A 19987-nucleotide genomic window follows, 5' to 3' on the forward strand; every position below is an offset into this window, starting at 1 on the left:
ATCATTCCAACTTGTTACAAAAGCACCCCTGGAGAGGCTGTGCTTGGAGAACAATTCCAGAGACGTTCTGTGCCACATCCTGCCTGGAAGGCTGCTCCTTACCCCACAGGGATGTGCCTGCCCCTGGGACACAGCTCCACCTCCTCCCCAGTGAGGCTCAGGTAGGTGAATTTGCAGCAGGGTTTGTTGGGGCAGTCGGGGCTCTCCATGGCCAGGTGCTGGGAGGCGATTTCGGCACACAGAGCTTCCAGCTCCGTCTCGTCACTGATCTGTCACAGAACAAGGACAAGGACCTGGTCACCAGCACGGCAGTGCCTCGTCACAGGTGTCCCCACAACGGGGACTCACTCCAGCAGCAAAATCCTGCTCTGGGGGTTCTGGCCTGGTTTAGCAATTCCAGTAAATATTTCAGAAGCCGGAATTCCACTGTGCCAGGCAGTAGGGGAGCGTGGGAAACTTCTCCAAGGCAACAGGATGTAAAATCCTGCATCCAAAAGGAATCAACCCATCTCCCAACCCTGCTTCCACAAAAACCACCTGGCAGCCACCAGTGAGGGCAGGCACATTTGTGCCGTGGGGGAATCCTGAGGAAAAGGAGGGAAGAGGAAAAAGGGACCTACATTTTCAAATTTTTTGACGTAGTTGTAGGTGAGGATGTCAGCTTCCTGCAGATCCACATCAGGATCCAGGGGCTCTCCCACCAGGGTCTTCCAGAAGGAGGGCAGGAGGTCCAGGGGCAGAGGAACATCGGCTCGGATGGCGATGCCCAGGAGCTGCCCAAAGAAATGGAACAGCTGCTCCTCGGCGTAGGTGATGGGGCTGGGGGTCAGGATGTACTTCCCCTGTGGAGAGAACAGGGCACACAGGGCAGCACTGAGCTGTCAGCAGGCCTGTGCAAGTGTATCCTTTCTGTTCCAGCCAGGAAATGTTCAGCTGGATACCAAAGGATCTGCTCCAGCACAGTGGGAGTCCCTGTATTTTACACACTGGTATCACCTTATCACTTCCTGATCCAATCAACCCCTTTTTGGTTGGTTCCCATTTTGCCAAGCTGTTGACAACACTCACAGGATTTTCTGGACTTGTTACACCAGTTTGATATCCAAGTCTTTCAGCTGTGGGATGTTTCTGAACCTGGATTTGCAGAGCCAGGTTTGCTACACAGTTGGTCTTAAGCTGAGGGAACTGAGCTGTTTCCTACCCTAAGAATATTCCAAGGAATTACTGAGAATTCTTTGGACCATCAACTTTATCTTGTTTCTAGAGAACATCTACTGCACCAAATAAGACACTAAATAGCATGGATGGAGCATCTTATTCTCCTGGTAAGGTGACAGACCTTTCTGGTGACATTCCTGGAGTAAGGCCACAGAATAAAAATTCATGGAAGTTCACTGGTTTGGGGCAGACAGAACCTCACTCACTCTGAGTGCTGCCCAGGAGTTTTAACTCTGCTCCATTTTGCTGCCTTGGCTCCTTCTCCAAGTACTTGCTGCACACAAGAGGTGCAACATGGAATTCACCAACTCCCAGGATGTGGGACCTGCTTGGTTTCATGGATCTGAGGCCTCTCTCTGCACCTCTGACCAAATGTGTCCCGCTCCTGTTCTAACCCAGCATTCAAAAAGAGAAAAAAACCCTCATTTTTGGCACTGGGATCTCACACCTTGTTCTTATTGACAGCAGAGCTGGGGCACAGCAGGAGCAGGGAGAGGGAGGAGCTCTGGAGCTCTTTACACACTTGCCAAAGGAAGTGACGGAAAGATCCACCTGGAAAAGAGAGAGGGAAAAAAATGAAAATATTCCTTTGTTCCTGCTGAATTCCTAAATGCTGTTTTGCCTTCCAGCACTCCAAGAACAACAGGAATATTTGTTCTACCAGCTGGCCTGCATATGGGATTTGGTGCTGGATTAGGAGATGGATGAGGCTGTCCTGCAACAATGGAGGTGATGCTCCAGGCTTCAGCACAGCTGCTGAGCCACAGCCACAACATTTATCTCCTCATAAACACTGTCAGTACCACCACAGCCCTTCAGAAGGCAATAATTCCCCGTGGGAGAAGGCCCCATGGAGCCTTGGCTCAGCTGATGGCTGTGCACTCCCTTTACACCTCAGACAGGTGACAGGAGCTGGTCATGTCAGAAGTGTGGCTCCATATTCCCCCATGGATCTCCACCTAGGACCAGCACAGCCCATGTAGATCTGGAGAGCAGGAATCCCTTTGCTCTTTAGGATCTGTCTCAATATCCTATGGAACAGCTCTGCAAAGCTGAAATCCCTCATCCAATGGTTTAAACCCAATCTCCTCCTGGTGCAAACATTCCAGGGGGATCCCATTCTTTTCCATCCACAAGGGAATGCTGCTCCTTAAAGTCCACATGAGACAGGTCATGGTGAAGAGCTGGGCTGTCCCTGGGGGATGCCACTTGGGCTGTCCCAGTCCCCACTCCCTGGTGCCATGACCCCCTTATTCCCACTCCCTGCTGCCACGGAGCCCTGTCCCAACTCACTGGTACATTGTCCCCACTCTCTGGTGCCATGGATCCCCCTGTCCCTCCTCCCTGGTGCCCCATCCCCTGTCCCCACTCACTGGTGCCACGGACCTGCTGTCCCTACTCCCTGGTGCCATGGAGCCCTGTGCCCCCTGCTTGTCCCCTGTCCCACTCCGTGGTGCCATGGAACCCTGTCCCTACTTCTTGGTGTCATGGAGCCCCTGTTCCCATTCCCTGTCCCCCTGTCCCCATTCCCTGGTGCCATGGAGCCCTGTGCCCCCTGCTTGTCCCCTGTCCCACTCCGTGGTGCCATGGAACCCTGTCCCTACTTCTTGGTGTCATGGAGCCCCTGTTCCCACTCCCTGTCCCACTGTCCCCATTCCCTGGTGCCATGGAGCCCTGTCCCCCTGTCCCCACTCCCTGGTGCCATGGAGCCCTGTCCCCCTGTCCCCACTCCCTGGTGCCATGGAGCCCTGTCCCCCTGCCTGTCCCTGTCCCGTGTCACTCACTGGTGCCGTGCACCTCCTCCCCGGTGAAGCGGATGTTGAAGGCGTAGGTGGGGTCGCCCCCGCTGGCCAGTTTGACGCAGAGCTGGGACGAGGGGACGCAGCCCAGCTGCCGCGCGGCCTGGCAGAAGTAGGAATTCTCAGAGGAACGGATCTCCCCTGTCCAACACAAAGGGGAAAATGAACCTCCAGCCTCACAAAGCAGCTCTGAGCTGTTGGGGTTGGAGAGGATCGGTGCTGGCTGTACCTCCAACGATCTCCAGGGGATCCAGGGTGATTTCTGGGGCCGCGTGGTCAGCAGTTCTTTGGACAGTGGCATTGAGCACTCTGTTCATGACAGTGACTTTTGTGTCATAAAAGATTAAACCTGAAGAAACAAACACATTTCAGCAGAGTTAATCTACCCCTGAAATTTTCCAGTGGAAAGTGGTAGAATAAAAATTTCCCCTTCAAAACTGTAGGTAAGACACGGCTAATCTAAAATTTTTTTTAAAATTATTTCACAGTATCATGGAATGGTTTGCATGATTCCACTCATCCAGTTCCACCAGGGACACCTTCCATAGTCCAGGTTTCTCCAAGTCCCATCTATTTGTTCCTCATGATTTTTGGAATAAGTGCACTGGGATGAAATACTGATGAACACAATTCCAATGTTCTATAAATAGATCCCAGCAACTCCACCACAATCTCTGTAAATAGGAACACGTTGCCAAATAGTTTTCAGCAATCTGAGATGTTTTGACAGTAAAGCTACAGGCAAGAAATGATGATAAAAAATAGGGCTGTGACACTGCCCCAAAAATATATTTAATACCTCATATCTCTGTGAAGAGAAATCTCTGAACATTCCTCACTCCCCCACACTGGTTCAGGAGTGTTTTTTTCCAGCTGGGCCAATACAAAAACCTCCTTTCACAGACTGACACCCCTGGTGAGTGCTGCATCTTCTTCAGAAAACTAATCTGGGCAATGTAACGCCCCAAATCTTGGGGATTTTTGGTGTCTAATGAAGGCTGCAAAAACACTCTGATACACTTTGAGCATTTTCTTGATCTTGCTAATGCTACAACAGCAAAGTCCTGAGACTTTCACCTGACCTGCTTGATAATTAACAAAGTTTTGATTTCTGGATACTCCCAACAGGATAAAGACACACAGACACAGAAGATAGAAGAATTCTCTCCGCCATTGTGGTGTCACGAGGATAATCCCCCTGTTCTTTAGGAACAACTCTCTCTGCGGTTGTGGTGTCACGAGGATAATCCCCCTGTTCTTTAAAAGCAAACCAAGAGAGAAGTGCCCTGTGGTCAGTGCCCCGTGGTCAGTGCTCTGTGGTCAGTGTCCCTTAGCAGTGCCCTGTGGTCAGTGCCCTGTGGTCAGTGGCCCGTGGTCAGTGTCCCTGGTCATGCCCCGTGGTCAGTGCCCCGTGGTCAGTGGCCCTTAGCAGTGCCCTGTGGTCAGTGCCCTGTGGTCAGTGGCCCTTAGCAGTGCCCTGTGGTCAGTGCCCCGTGGTCAGTGTCCCTGGTCGTGCCCCATGGTCAGTGCCCCGTGGTCAGTGTCCCTGGTCGTGCCCCGAGGTCAGTGCCCCGCTGACCTTTGGCCTCCTGCAGCAAGGCAGCGATGCTGTTCCCGTACATCTCGGTCTGGCGCAGCTCCACCAGCGGCAGGAAGAAAGTCTCCAGGGTGGTGTTGAGGGACTGCAGCAGGGCAAAGCGCAGCCTCAGGCTCTCCACGGGGACATCTGCACGGGGAAACTCTCAGTCAGGGACAGAGCAAATCCCTGTCCCTCATCCTCCTACAAATCCCAGCAGGTTTGGTCCAGGAGCCACACAAAGCAGCCCCTCTGATCCCTGTGCTGAGGATGCAGGAACAGCATCCCTAATGTTCCTTCCTGGATCTCCAGTCTCTGGGTGTGAGTCCAGAATCTCCCATTATCAATGAATTTTCCTCCTAAAGTGCTTAGAATAGGATTTAGGTGACTAAAATCTGTGCAAATCCAGCCTTCCTTCCCCTGCAAGCTGAACTCACCAGGTACTTCCTGCTCCAGCCTGAGCTGGAAACTCTGCTTGGAGAGCAGGGAGCAGCTGCAGTGCATCCCTGACTTTGCCCAAGCACACCCAAGGAGAGAGAAGAGCCAGACTCAGCACTCCCCTCATCCCACCCAGCCTCCAACCCCCAAAGGAACACCAGCAGCACTCCAACTCTTCTCCTGAAAAAAGCCTCTATGCCAGCCATCCCTACATACTCAGGAGACAGGAAATCCTGGGATCTGCAGCATCAGCTGGGTCCAGGTACACCTCGTGGGGGTGCAGGCGGGCGGGGGTGATGGCCAGGTGGCGGCACAGGCGGTTGATGTACTGCACCAGCGCCACGTCCATCTCCAGGCTCCACTTGCGCGACGCCTTCTGCGCGTGTCGGGCGTCGATGCAGGCACACCTGGCAGGGACAGGGCAGAGCTGCTCGCTCACAGGGTGCTGGACAGCCACACCTGGAGTACAACTACACCTGGAGTACAACTACACCTGGAGTAGAAGCTGGTGCCCTGCTCTTCACCCCCCTTTCCTTAAGCAGAGCTGTTCCATGACAAGAATCCCAGTGTGAGGCCAAGAGCTGATTCATCAGCCACTTCTCCTCACTGGTATTAAATAATTAGGCACAAAGGCTCTGCCTATTAAGCTCTCTTAGTGCACTATCTCCTCTGGAGATGATAAGGGGCAATTAGCCTATGGCCTGACACAGGCAGATAAGGAGAATTCATTTAAGGGACTTTCTTCCTCTACAATATTAAGAAGAAATTTAACAGTTCCCTCTTCTAAAGCGTTTCTGACCCAGTAACAACCCTGCCAGTTAGACAATGACCCAGTGCACTGCTGGGGAAGGAAAGCAGAGACAGACATGGAGCCACAGTTCCCTCCAGGTAATTTATTATATAGTTTGGAAGCTCTAAAGGACACTGTGGCATCTGATTTTATCAGCCATGCTGTGCTGACAAAGAAATCAGGACCTGCATTTGGACAGCACACGACTTTTAAAATGTATTTTGAGGAAATAAATGATTTCCCTACAGGCCTTGCAGCCATGGATGGAAGTGTTAAAGCTTCTTGGATTAGGAACACTTGGGTTCAAGTGAGCACAGTGAGTAACACCCCCTCAAAGAGGTTTGCAAGCTGTACCTCTCAAAGTGCAGGTCGTAGCCACAGGACAGGATGGCTCTCCACACGCTCCGGATGTCCTGCTTGGAGCGGTCCACCACGAACCGGTGAAACCCATCCAGGGTCAGGTACTTCTCCTCAGGAACTGCCACCAAACGTGGACCAGCAAAGAGTTCATGACTCGAGTTCATGAAGTGCTCACCCCACCAGGAGCAGGAGGTGGCTGCTGCCAGCCTCCTCCTGCTGTCCCATCCCACCATGGACCCTTCCCAGGGAGTTCCATCTATCACACGTTGGTCAGGTCCACCTCAGTCAATGGCACCTTCTCACTCCCCTTAAGGGCTCAAATCCCCCAGTGGGATTGGCTGGATGCTGAAATTCCCCTTTTCTGAGCTAACCTGGCACTTTCTGCCAGGAAGAGGGGAGTCCAAACTCGTCTCTGTTCACTCTTCTAGCAGATGAAAGATCTGAGCACAACCCCTGTCCCCCCTGGCTGTGCTGTCTCCTCCAGAAGTTCTGAGGTTTCTCAGTCATCTTTTTTATCCAATTTCCCACTTGTAACTGAAGAATTCCCCAATATTAATTGAGAAGCACAATTTAAACCCACCTGGTTCAATTCCATAATATCCCAAACCCTCACTACACCAAAGGCTTGGAACAACCCCTTAGGAAGTTTTCTGTCTGGTTTGTTTTCATGCCCTACACACTGCTGCAAGAACTGTTTGCTCTCACACTGATGGGCCCAGATTCACATGGACACAAATAAAACCAGCATTTTGAATCACTATTTAGAAAAAAAAAATAGACTTGTTAGAAATAAAGACAAACCAGACCTATCATGAAGTCATATAAAGATGTCAATAAAAATATTTTTCTACGATAAAACTGTAAAAAATTCTCTGCAGCTCCCACCTTCCTGTTTCTTAGTGGGAGACTTCTCAGGGTCCTTCTCCTCAGGTTTGCTCTTCTCAGGAGATTTGGGCTTTACAGTGGGTTTCTTCTCACTTAAGGCTGTTCGGCTGAGGGACAAAGTGGGTGTTAGGATCAAAAGTTTTCTTTCATCTGCTCACAAAATCCCAAAATTGTTTTGGAAGGATCCTAAACCCCATCCAGTCCCACTCCTGCCATGGATTACTCCAAACCCTGTCCAACCTGATCTGTGTTTTGGGATAAGTGCACTGAGATAGAACACTGATGAACACAATTCCAATGTTCTATAAATAGATCCCAACACCTCCACCCCAATCTCTGGAAAAAGAAACAATTTGCCAAATAATTTCCAGAAACCTGAGATGCTCTGACATTAACACCACTCCCTGTTCCAATACACAGAAGCACAGAGGGATGGGGGATAGAAACCTGGATTTCTACAGTGAAATCCAATATTCCACAAGTGCCACAAGGCTGAGGACACCCACCTGACACTGTTGAGCATGGACTTCTCCTTGGTGGGGGGTTTGGTGACCGGGCGCTTGGTGCTCACCACCTTCACCGGGTGCTGCTCCTTGCCTGCCTTGTTGTACTTGCTCTTGTCAAACTTGGGCTTGGGAACTCCATATTTCCTTAAAATCTTCCAAGACAAAAAGTGAATCATTACCCAGTGCTTTCAAGGGACACCAAAAGAGGCTGACAACAGCTGGCAAAGCACTACCTGGGTGAGCTGGTCCTCCAGCACCTTCTTGGGAGGGCGGACGTTGGTGAAGAAGACGTGGAGGAGGTTCCCAGGGGTTTGGGAATTGATCTGCTCCTTGCTGAGGTAAATGTCAGCCACCTTGATGGGCTTGGCTGGGGTCAGGCTCAGCATTTGTTCCGAATGGACACAGCTTTTAAAGATCTCTGTGAGAACTTCCCGAGCACCTGGGACCAGTTTTTCACCTAATTAAAAGAAAACAAGCAATTTGGTACAACATGCCATGAGAACTGGTTAGAATGTGAAATGTGAAAATAGATTTTGCATTCAGATAAAACATTCTGCTTTGACACGGAAAATCTCTTTTGCAGGGGAAAAAAAATCACTTTTTCAGTGGAAAACCTGCTCCTTCTGCACCCCATTAAAGACAGAGAATTGGCCATATCCTGTAACTATTACTTGAGGGAGTAGTGGGGATGAAAAAAAGCAGTTTATTTATCATGCCAGGATAGAAATTATGTTGTACAGGAACACACCAACATCTATCAACTGAACTAGCAGTCAGAAGTTATTTCAGTGGCTATTTTCTCAAAAAGAAACCCCTAAAGAATTAAATCAGTAGTTGTTTGTGTTGATGAGGAGTGTTTATTTATTTATGATTTATCTGAGTAGCTGGGTGGACAACTGAGCAATGTTCAGTTTGCAAATAGCCCCTGGAGGGATAAAACTTACTTTGGAATTTACCCCTGGGCTTGCTGTCACCCCTGATTTATACTGAACCAAGGAGAGTCTGAGCCCTGCTCATCCCCCAAAATGCTGAACACAGGAGGGATTTGCCAATATCAAACCACCTACCTTTTATTGACTTATCATTGAAATAATCTTCTAGTGCTGGGCTCCCCTGGGTGTCAAACAAACTCTGATTTACAGTGGAAACAGTTAAAATCTCTTCAGTTGACATCTCCATGAGCTCATCCTCCCCATCCAGGCTGGACAAGCCAATGAGGTCACTGCTGTTGAAGAGGCTGGCTCGAATTTTCTCTATTTTAGCTCTTGACCTTATCTGTACAAATAATGAAATCAGTTCACAGCAATTCTGAGAAAACCAATTCACTTCCATTCATAGCAATTTGGGGTTTAAGCTTCCACCCCCCTCCCCATTCTGATAATCTAAATAATTATTGCTTCTCTTCTCTGCTGCATCAATAATTTGATGCCAAAATTCAGGTTCAGCCTGGAAAAGATTCTTTCTTAGAGCACTGAAATCCTCATGCTGGGAGTTAACCAGGCACAGCTCTGATCCAGCTATCCCATTTCTCAGGCAGGAAACAGCCCCTGGGAACAGCAGTGAAGGAGCTGAAGGTGTCAGCCAGGTAAGCTGGCATTATTTGTAACTCTGCTGTCCCTGCCTCAATTCTCCACTCTGAAAAATCTCAATTAGCACAGGCCTTGAAGCCTCAGCTACACAGACTGGGAAGGGGAACAGCAACTTCCTTTGATTCCTAGAATAACCACTACCAGAGCAGCTCCAGACTTGGAACAGTTTCCATGTGAACACTCTGGCAGCTTTCTCTCCACACTTAATGCTTTATTTCAATGATGTCTTCACGTCAATTAACAGCTCAAGAATAGCAGCTTGCAGAGCTTTCATCTGAATAAGCTGATTTTCTTCTAAAAGAGGAACTGATACAATCCCAGACTATACAAAAACATCTCTCTCCATTCCCAGGCTATCAGGAATGGCTGTGCTTTTGGAAGCTCCTGATAAACCTCAGCAGGCAATCTGTGGAAGCAGCAGAGAGGAAGGTTCTTGTGCAGGGCTGAACACCTGCAGTGACCCAGTACTGATGGCAACCACCCACAATGCTTTTAAAAATTAATCTGGAACCAGACAGCAACAAAATTTATCATCTCTCCTGAAGTAGCTTCATAGAGAAATCCATAGGTGGTTCAAAATAGGTGAAAAGGTACTGATTAAGCACTAAATAATTGCCTTGTGGGTCAAACCAAAAGGGCCCCAATCTCTAAATTCATCTCAGAGTGGCCAGAACAAATCTTAGAGAAAGGCACATGAAAGAGGAAATTAACTGATCTTTCCCCCGACACATTCTCCCAGCCTCTGCAGAGCAGTTTAAATATTTCCTCAGTTGGAAGTTGCACTGGCTGCTGTGCTCCACAGCTACCAATCCTCCAGGGATTTAATCCCTTAAGAGTTCATTTATGGCCTTGGCTTCAGCAGCACTCTGTGAAAATGAGCTCTGCAAGCTGGAACACACAGGAGTTCTTCCCTACTTCCTTCTGTTCTCCACTTGCTGCTGGATCACTCCACTACTGAGTCCCCTCTGTCCTTTGGGAGACAGGGATTGTTCCCAAGCCTGTTAATGTGGGGAAGGCAATTCTGTGCTCCTCAGCCATCCTGTCCAAGCTGAGACCTCCCAGTCTCCCGTGCTGTTAGACATACATTTACCATGGAAAAAGCCAGTTCCTAGAGATCCCATTCTCCCAAAAACCCTGGCTCCAGAGGCCCCTCTCTGTTACCTCCACCACGGCGAAGCCCTTGATGGGCCGTGCCAGCAGCGGCTGATTGTCCAGAGACGTCACCGTGTACATGGAGCCCACGTCCGACACCGACGCCGTCTCCACGTTGTCCAGGGGCTCCCCGAGGCTGCCCAGGCTGCCCAGGCTCCCGGTGCTGCAGTGGGAAAGATCCAAACTCTCCTGGCTGGACACCACGTGAGGCTGCTCCAGCAATCCGGGCGGGATGGGCAGCTCCAGCCCCGCCTGGAACTGGTCCACGGAGATGTCGCTGACGGTGCGGGATATCCCCTGGGAGCTGCAGAGGGAAGCCTGGCTGGTGGAAGCCGAGGCGCTGACGCTCATGGCGGGGGTGACGCTGCTGGAGCTGCTGATGTCCAAACTGTCGGCGCTGCTGGAAACCGTCGGCTTCTCCAGCTCCGTCCTGCACTCTCCTCCTTCTGCTTTGTCCTTGGTTTTTTTGGGATCCTCTTCCTGCAAAGGGATGTAGATCTCATCCTTGAAGACTCCCCCGTGGGCGTTGCAGGCCTTCCTGATGGCGTTCCTGACCGTGCCCTCCTCCAGGTGCGTGGGGATGCCGGAGATGACGAGCAGGCGGCTGTGGGCCGTGGGTCCCACCAGGGCCTGGCAGGCGTCTGCCACGGCATCGTTGGTCACGCCCAGCCCCTGGGGGTCCTTCTTTGTCAGGTGTCTGAGGATTATCAGCAGGGTCAGAGCTCTGTGGAACCACAGCATGTCCTCAGGCTTGCTGCCCCCGATGCTGAGGAGCGCCGCGTCCGTCTCGGCCGCCCTGGATGAAGCTCTTTTCCCCGAAGATGAGGTTTTTTCCCGCTTCATTTTGACTTTTTTCCTCTTGGACAGCAAGCTCGGGCTCTGTGGTGTCTGCCCTGGGGAAGATGAGGACGAGGAGGAGGAGTCGCTAAGATTTGGGGCACTGGTGGATGAGATCACATTGGCTGTCACGCTCATGTTGATGGGCAAGGTGACTTCTGCCACAGCCAGGCACACTTCCATCAGGGCATGGAAGTACGTGGAGAATCTTCCCTGGTCGGCCACTCCAACCCCAGAGCCACCACAGGCATTCCCAGACACCCAGTTCTGGGTTTCCTCATCGTAGAGCTTGTGCAGCTCTGACTGCAGGGCCATCAGCATGGCCAGGCAGGGGTTGAGCTGCAGGGCGATGGATGAGGACAATCCTGCTGGATTCTTCTTCTGCTCCAGATTGTGGATTTTGCGAAGCAGCTCGGCCAGGAGGTGAAAGATCAATTCCTTCACACACGCTGCCATGTCAGTTGTCCAGAGGAAGTTGCCTGTGTGAGGAAGGCAAGGCATGGCAGTCAGCAGTGCTTCACTCTCAGCAGAAAGTAACACTTAAAAAAGCACCAGAAAAGCTAATTTCAACGTCGTGGCAGCAGTAAGAAAGACAGGAAGGTTATTCCAAGAACTGCAGAAAATTTCTGGAGGTTGAAGAAAATTTCATTATAGTGGAAGAGCTCAGAAAACTTCAACTGTAGTTTTTGTTTCCTAAGCTCTCCACCTGAGCCAGCACATTATCAGTGCTCATTACTAAGGAAATACTCCATTCTCACCTAAAAATTCCACTACTTGCAAGAGAACTGAGGCAGGAATGGTATCCAGTTCATCTTCAGATTTTCCATCCCCATCTTCTAATTTCCAGGTTAAGAGCTGTTCTGTGAATGCCATTGCCAGGGGGAATTCCAGGGGAAGGGAATGCAAGACCAGTACAGCTCCAGGAGGAGGAGACACTCCTAAGCAAAAAGGTCCAAGAAAATCTTCATCATGATTCTGAGCATTGATAAAGTCAAAGTAGTAACATTTAGGATTTTTTTCAAGGCTAAACTTCTGTTAAGTAAGAATTTTCTCTGCAGCACCTTGTAATAAACAAATAGGAATGTTTCTCTATATTGATAAGTTACTATAATCTGTAATTATAAATGTACAGAGAACATTTTATTCACATAAAGAAACAGAATAATTATGAGCCTGAACATATGTAAATATACAAACAGAACTTCCCCCAAAATCCTTTATTTCTGTCTGATGGGTACTGAAAACAACAGCAGCAAAAGAACTTTAGGATCTCCAAGGGGAACTTTTAAGAACTCACTGCAGCCAGTCACCTTCACTGCTCTAAATCCCACTGTCTCTCCCTCTGGGCAAGAGTAAAAAGAAGATTAATGATTCTTCTTGCTGGAGTGACCTAAGTATTGCTACACTGTGTTACTCTGTGGATAAGATGGTCCTACAAAGACCTAAAAAAGCAATAAAAAATTACTCTCCATCTGAAACAGCTCCTCAAACACCAACAGCACCAACACTGCAGAAATTAGTATTTTGAATAAAATATTTCAAATACAAACACTGCTGGGTGAACTCCTGGAATATAAAAATCAGAATCACGTGGTTGACAGTGGTTACAAAACCAGGCTTTTTTGGTTAAGAACGAATTCCTTGTACAAAAATCCTGTCCTATCTGCTGCTAGGACTGGCGACCACACGGGAAGGCGCTGCAGAGGCCATAATGAAACTGCTCTCAGCCCTGAGAGCACAGTGAAGGCTTTCCCCTCGTGCAGTGGCTGTGCTCACCCAGTTTGATGTGCACCCTGTCCGTGGGGGTGATGACAGCTGGGTACTGGTTGGTGGTGGGGGGCGGCGTGAGGCCGGTGTTGGTGGGGGAGGCGTCGCGGGGGTAGCACACGGCCTCGATCAGGTTCAGCTGCCCGTTCCTCTTCACCTTGTGCCCCAGCCCATAGACCAGCACCCGAGCCCAGGGGGCCTTGTACAGGGATGAGCTGGGGAAAGAGCAGCACAGCTTGGTTAGGCTCAAACCAGCTGGGAAATATCCCAGCCACCACTCAGGGTAAGTCTCGGAGAAGAGAAAAGTGATACAAAATAAGTCCATCCCCAGGGTTGCCAGGCTCAGCCAGCCTTGCCCCACTCCATGACTCACTCTTTTCGGAACCCAGACTGACTTTCCTTGCAGGACACAATCACAAAGGCAGCCCCAGGAAAATTCACATCCATGTTGACCTTGGATTCAGAAATTGGGAATTCTTCAGCAGGAAATTGTTCTGGTGCCGCCTGTAACAGGACAATTCATCATGAGAGATCCCAAACAGCAGCAAACCTCCTTCCTCTTCTTTATTTATAGAGTGCTCTATAGCCAATGTATTTAATTAACTGCAAATTATGACACAGTGGGAGGCCACTTCATTTTAATTCAATCCAGAGCATTGCTGCTGCTTCTGCTTTCAGTGTGCCCACTGTAATCAGGGTAACAGAACCCATCCAGAGAAACAATTCCCTGTGAGGGACAGCATCGTGGAAATTTCAACCACACAGAGAACAAGGGCTCCTGAGAAGGGAACCCAGCACTCTCATGAAACATGAGTGAGTATTTTACCTGCAGAAAGGAGCAGATCTGTTTGGTGAGGTCCAAGAGACTCTCCTCTCCCTGATGCAGTGTCCGAGTGATGGCCACGGTGAGCCACTCCCTGATGGCCTGGGAATTGCCCTGGTAGAAGAGGTCTGTGGCAGCACAGGTCTGGGAATGGATGCAGTGCTGCAGGGACTGGGCCAGGAGAATGGAGCTTGAGCTGATGGTTCCATCTGGAGTAACAAGGAAAAAAGCACAAATTTGGAGATCACTCCAAATGTTTACATAGCCTGGGAAACAAAAGCTGCAAAACACCTGAAAGATGCCCAGCCTGTTTTCAAGTGGAAAACTCCTTGCCTAAAAGTCAGCAGGGGAAAGGACACACCCAGGCCCAGCCTTGTGGCTGGGATGGCCTCCCCATGCCAGCTGTGCCCCTCACCAGCCTCAGCCCAGCCCCTGGTGAGGGCAAACACAGAGCTGTGGGATCACCCCAGCTTATTCTTAAATATCATCATTATTAACCAGCTAATAAAGAAATACCAAATCCATTAATTTTTTTTTGTCCCCAGAAAAATACTGTACCAAAGAAGAGCTGGGACAAAACCAAGAGTTTACCAGGAAGAGGTGGTGCAAGAAGCTGGTTGGAGAGCAGCTGCAGGTGCTCCAGGGTGATATCCCGGATGGCAGGAATGTGGAACAGCCGGGTGAACATGTGGGGAGATTTGGGAGCAAAAATATTGAGCAGAGCCATGCGACAGTAGAGCTTGGCCAGGGCAGCTTCACTCCTCAACAGCTCCCTAGGGAACACAAGCATTCATTCTGTTAATTCCTTAACATTAAATCCAACCACAGCAGTAAGATTTCAGGAGTTTGTACTGTTTAGAACAAAGCTGTAGCAGGTAACTGCACTACAGGAAATGCTCTTCAGCTAATTCAAATTCAAGAACTGAAGTGCCTTGTAACCACATCTCTTTTTTCACCTGTGAATTTGGATGTTGGTGTTATCCAGGGTGACCAATCCGTTGGTTGCAGTCCTCCTGTACCCTGCAGGTGGCCTTTCCAACATGTCAATGGGATACCAGTACCTCACCAGGACCCCCTCACTCCGCAGGTAAGTCTCCACCTGGACCAGTTCATTCACCTGCAACACCAAACCCGGCACTGTCAGTAACACCATAATTAGAACCACATTTTTCCTTCCAAGAGAGCCCCAGTCCAGCATCCTGAGCAGTTTTTGCTCCCAGCTGTGTGATGCTGATCACTGAATGTCCTCTCATTGTGTGTTTACTCACCGAGTCCACATCCAGGACAACCCCATGAAGACCAAATGTCTTCAGCATGCCCCGAATGGCAAATTTGGGCAGAGCTGTTCCTACAGCACTGCTGGTGACGTTGTTGCTGTCAGGAGAGCGAGTCACCACGGTGAGACCTGGCAGAAAGGGACACCACTTTGAAGGTGTTTTCCTCAGGTGACAATTAGATCCCAAAAACCCCTGAGCTTTTCTTTACCCCTCAGGACCTGCTGTGCTGCCCTTACCTTTCCGTACTTTATCAATTGTGAATTTGTTTGCTTCATCTTTGATATCCTCGATGGTGGGAAGGTAGAGATCCCTTGGGATGCCTCCATTTTCCTCATACAGGAATTCAACAGTTTGCCTTGCTATATCAACCATTCCTGAAAGACAGGAGGGAATGCTAGTTATTTCCCTCAGCCACTTGAAATAAATTTTTATTCTCATTAATATCACAAGCAGATGAGTTTTCCAAGTACTTAAATACCCTCTCTCAGTCAGGCTCAAGGATGGAAATTGGGAGTTTTCCTGAGGAAGTTTTTCCTGAGCTTCTCATGGGGGCTCAGAATTCCTACTTTGCTCTGATTGTGACTTTCCCACAAACACTTTGTCTTGCCAGAGCTGAATTCTACAAAATTTCCAAACCTCCCCTTATTATTACTTCAACCTAAAAAGTTTGCCTTGATAGTCACAGACAGAAAATAGTTTCTTTCCAAGCTATTATTCCAGAACGCTTCTGTATCCACATCACAACAAATTCTGTCACTATTTTCTCTCTATTTTCCCAAACATAGCAAAAGTGTTAAACAAAAAGCATGGGCACAAACCAAATTCTAAGCACTGGAGGGAAAGAGCAAGTGATTTTTTTAAGTTTTGCAGCCCTGAATACAGTAAAATGAAAGAAACACAGCTCTCTCTCAGACTTCCTGCACATCACAGAAAACGACATGCATGGAAATAAATACATACCTAACTGTAAAGCTCCTTTAATCTGATCCAGCCCAGACTTCCTCTCAGCCTCATTACGGAATCTTCTTCTAATTGTAGGGAAAACCTTGGTTTCCCAGGCTTTGACCAAGAGGGCATAGTGATCCTCCTACAAAGACAAAACTGTTTTAAACACCAAGAAGTGATAAGTTATCAGCAGTTATATTTTTGTAAGGGAAGCTGGAAGAAGTCTTGTGTGGTCAAATTTCAAAATTTAAGTGACAAGATCTGGTTTTAGGCTCTAAATTAGAGAAGGCAGAGTTTGCCACATTCCTCACCCTGGGAATATCATCGTCATCATCATCATCACTTTCATCATCTGCAATAGGAGGGGGATGAGGATCAGGGCCTGAGGTGATAAAGTTTTCATAGCTCAGCTCCATTTTATAGTGGCAGGATGTGTCACTGTCATACTCTGCAAGACACAGACAGAAATAATGAGATGATAATGTATGCAAAGACATCCCATGAAATTGGAGACATACAGCATTCCATTCTCTCCAATCAGGGGGTGGGAATGAAATTCCTTTTGACACAGCATAACCAATTGGCTGATCCAATCCACCGTGACATCCTATTGTACCCCAAGCCCTAACGAGATCATTTCTCATTGAGGCTGCGTTAATTACGAATAATTTGTGTATTCACATAGAGGAAGACCAAAGAAGATGTTTTAATTGCCTTGTCTAAAATCTGATAAACACAGCCTTGACTCATGGCACTGCCCCACCTAAAAAAACACTACCTAAGGACTAAAGACTGCAGCCAGGCTGGGCTTAAATCCTATTTCCTTGCTTGCCATTTCTGCTGGGAGGGCTTTAAAAGGAGCGAATGTCACTTTACGTTGCTGAGCCGTGGCGACGGCGGCGATCCTGCAGGGGGGCCCGTGGGTGCCAGGGTCGGAGGCGATGCTGGTGCCAGCGTCATTGTCACTGTCAGAGGCCATGGCAAAGGGCAAGGCCTCGAAATTGGCACTGATCTCCTCGGCCAGGTCCAGGCACAGGTCGGCGGCGTTGCGGTGAGCCTGGCCCTCGGCGTAGGCGAACGGCCGCGAGCCGAAGTTCGCCCGCACCTTGGTGTTCTGCAAAAGGACGCAGGGAAGCTCTCAGATCCTGCTCTGAGCCCTCACTCTGCCCCAGGCAGGAGCTGATCACACCTCCCTGCCACCAGGATCCCCAGCTAGCACTCTGGGAAGCCTCAAGCTGCTAAAGACACGCTTTGAACTCGCCTGCTTTCCAGCTTCAAGCTGGGTGCTTGGAAGCAAGGCCACTGCTGGCCAAGAATGCTAAGAGAGGAGCTCCTGGCATGGCACAAGGCATCCTGCCAGGCCAGCTGCACACTGCTGTGCTAATGGGCAGGGAAAACCAAAATAATGACACAACACATGCACCTGGGAGGGCTAATGAATACCTCAACCTACCCAAGAAAGGTAAAAACTATCAATTTGCTTTTCAAGCAGGTTCAATATTTTATATAATGTTTTTGTATTTCTGAAAGTATATTAAGTGACATATTTCTGTTACAAACTTGCCTTTTTCTGAATGTGGACAACTGGCCACATGCCACCAGACACATCCTCTAGGTAGGGCACAAGTCTCTGCCCACAATATGTAAAATAAACTCTGCCCTTTGCTGGCTGCCCTGGAGGAGGGGGAGTTCCTTCTGTTCTTTCCCATCCAATTCCTGCTACATCACCTGGAGAAAAAACACAATCATATAAAGGATTTAATCAGTTTTTTCATCCAGCATTTCCCTGACATTTAGAGGATTTTCTGATGGAGCAGATAAGGATTTTAGCCATACCCATACTGTTACATACCAGGAGAAAGAGTCACATCCAGTCTGACACTCTTCCACTGCAGCAGGCTGGAGCCATTGTAATGCACTGCTCGCCCATTGCTGAGGGGCAACAAGGACACAGTGAGACAGAGCACTGAGCCAGAGCAGGACCACCACCCACCAAAGCTGTGGTACTCAAAAGCCAACTCAACCCTCTTGATTCTGCAAAGATATTCCAGTCCATTTCAGCATTCAATGAAAAAGTATATATTGCTCACTACAGCCTCCTCCCCAGCCTGCTGACAAATGTACTGAACGTGGTTTTCCATGTGCATCTCCAACCTACTTGTGAAAGAGGCAGGTGCCCACTGGGTTTGTCCAAGCCCCATCCCGTTTTTCTGCCTCTGTGGCAAATCCAAAGGAAACTATTGGCCCAGTGTCATCATCTGTGTCTCCATAGGAAACCACTTCAATTTCCCAGTAGAATGATGGTGCCTAGAAATAAAAATAATAACACATTTTAAAAAGTTATTTAGAGTTTAAAGAAGCAATTTTCTTGCTTTTTCTTTTCATGCCCTGTTGGATATTAAATGACATAGTGCTGGAGAGCTGTGAGGTCTCACCTGTACTGGCACTGGGGAGGTGGCATAGATAAAGGTGCCCCGAGGAAGTCCCCCACCTGCACTGGGATCAGCCAGGAAGGTCACAGCAGTGAGGTGTGAGGAGAACATGCAGGCTCTCACTGGGGGGAACACCCTGGATGGGCTCCACGTGATTTCTTTGGGCTGCAGACACAACAGAGCAGTTTATTTTACCAATCACAATTGAAGTCACCCACTAAAATACAACTGTGTGGTTTATGAGGGGCACATTTAACACAATTCCAACAAATCACATCCCAGCAGAGAAATTCCCATTAAATATTCCAAGAATACCCCCAGTTTGGGCAGCAGCAGGGGTTTCTCCCAGGGCAGAGGGCTCAGCACTGTGCCTGTGCTCACCTGTCTCCTGTCTGCTTGCAGGGGAGGAGGAGGGGGCCGAGCACAGTCCCGGTACAGCATCCGTAACCTCTCACACTGCATCTCCACAACCACCAGCCTCTCCCCTGCAACAACAACCCACACCAGCATCAGCCTCCAGCTGCTTCCTCGAGCCCAACACTGCAATCTTAACTCAGAAATAAATATAGTGTTTGCACTTTGAGGAGGTTTGATCAGCTTCACTCACCTGAGCAACAGAATTAAGGGTAAAATGTAACATATGCAAGTATCTTCCCATGTTTAATTTATATCTGGTTTGCAAATACACTATTATGTTCATTAAGACAAAGTTCATTTTAGTGAGCAAGTTTATGGTTCAGCAAAGGCGGGGAAGCAAAAAAAATTTACGTCTACTGTCACAAAAATCAGTCCTTGCCCTTTGACACCTAAATCCTTTGGCTCCTACCCTTCACTTCAGCCACTTTTTGTCTGGCATGTTCCTAAAAACTTGCCCCTGAACTAAGATTTCTGCTGGGCAGAATTTAATATATATCATAAGGGAAGTGGAAAGTGCAGTAGAGAACTAGGACTTGCTTCTCTGATACAGAATAATCCCGTTCTGGCCTAAATTAATGCCTGTTGTTGAATGATTTAGGCTGATTATTAGCTGTTCTTCCATCAGCAGCTCTGCAGCTGTGACAAGACACTCTGTCCTGTGCCAGTTCCTAAACTCTGGGTAGCTAGAGGAGAAAACACTGAAATGATTTTAAAAGTTGCTCTGTTTCTGACCTGAAAATGCCAAGAAGATGTTGGCTACATACCAGGGCTGCACTCCTGGGCCACCAAATTCAGAACTTCTACAGCAGCTGGGCACTGTTGAATGAATTCTTCACAGAATGAGCTGTCTTCCAACAGCTGAGCCATCACCAGGCATGCTCTGAACAGAAAAACAATACATTCCAAGCGTTAAAGTGTGTGCTGAATCCAAAGCTGACTTTACAGTAGTGAATTCAAGGGTGGTTTAAGGGTGGTCTTAACCCTGCTTTTAGCTGGACCCTCCCCAAAGGCAGCTTTTCCCTGCTTCATAAATGGATTTATTGAAGCATTTGCTCAGTGTTCTGCAGGGACACCCATGAACAACACCCAGACACCAAAAGGGAGCAAAGGGGAATTTGTGCAGTCCCTTGCTGCACACTCCCCGAGGAGGGTCACAAGAACTCATGCAATTCCCTG

At 48.8% G+C, this 19987-nt stretch overlaps 1 protein-coding gene across 5 annotated transcripts in view; it reads right to left on the minus strand.

Moving 5' to 3' along the window:
* Window positions 1-19987, minus strand: part of HECTD4 (HECT domain E3 ubiquitin protein ligase 4) — a 65788-nt gene that overhangs the window by 4102 nt on the left and 41699 nt on the right. For all 5 annotated transcript variants that reach the window (XM_041410092.1, XM_041410090.1, XM_041410091.1 and 2 more), the window contains 30 exons: window positions 19576-19691; window positions 18776-18879; window positions 18398-18559; window positions 18121-18269; window positions 17815-17894; window positions 17527-17690; window positions 16839-17076; window positions 16274-16410; window positions 15978-16104; window positions 15254-15391; window positions 15009-15145; window positions 14697-14857; window positions 14332-14513; window positions 13744-13949; window positions 13291-13421; window positions 12927-13132; window positions 11909-12088; window positions 10323-11629; window positions 8640-8847; window positions 7806-8029; window positions 7573-7724; window positions 7067-7173; window positions 6176-6299; window positions 5248-5438; window positions 4597-4743; window positions 3247-3366; window positions 3003-3158; window positions 1667-1770; window positions 621-842; window positions 103-269 (listed from right to left, as the gene is read on the minus strand). In XM_041410092.1, coding sequence (XP_041266026.1) covers window positions 103-269; window positions 621-842; window positions 1667-1770; window positions 3003-3158; window positions 3247-3366; window positions 4597-4743; window positions 5248-5438; window positions 6176-6299; window positions 7067-7173; window positions 7573-7724; window positions 7806-8029; window positions 8640-8847; window positions 10323-11629; window positions 11909-12088; window positions 12927-13132; window positions 13291-13421; window positions 13744-13949; window positions 14332-14513; window positions 14697-14857; window positions 15009-15145; window positions 15254-15391; window positions 15978-16104; window positions 16274-16410; window positions 16839-17076; window positions 17527-17690; window positions 17815-17894; window positions 18121-18269; window positions 18398-18559; window positions 18776-18879; window positions 19576-19691 — 5847 coding nt within the window. The remainder of the gene's footprint in view (window positions 1-102; window positions 270-620; window positions 843-1666; window positions 1771-3002; window positions 3159-3246; window positions 3367-4596; window positions 4744-5247; window positions 5439-6175; window positions 6300-7066; window positions 7174-7572; window positions 7725-7805; window positions 8030-8639; window positions 8848-10322; window positions 11630-11908; window positions 12089-12926; window positions 13133-13290; window positions 13422-13743; window positions 13950-14331; window positions 14514-14696; window positions 14858-15008; window positions 15146-15253; window positions 15392-15977; window positions 16105-16273; window positions 16411-16838; window positions 17077-17526; window positions 17691-17814; window positions 17895-18120; window positions 18270-18397; window positions 18560-18775; window positions 18880-19575; window positions 19692-19987) is intronic.

Source organism: Onychostruthus taczanowskii, unplaced genomic scaffold, assembly GCF_017590055.1.
Source record: "Onychostruthus taczanowskii isolate IOZ18803 unplaced genomic scaffold, ASM1759005v1 scaffold32, whole genome shotgun sequence".
Lineage (NCBI taxonomy): Eukaryota > Metazoa > Chordata > Aves > Passeriformes > Passeridae > Onychostruthus > Onychostruthus taczanowskii.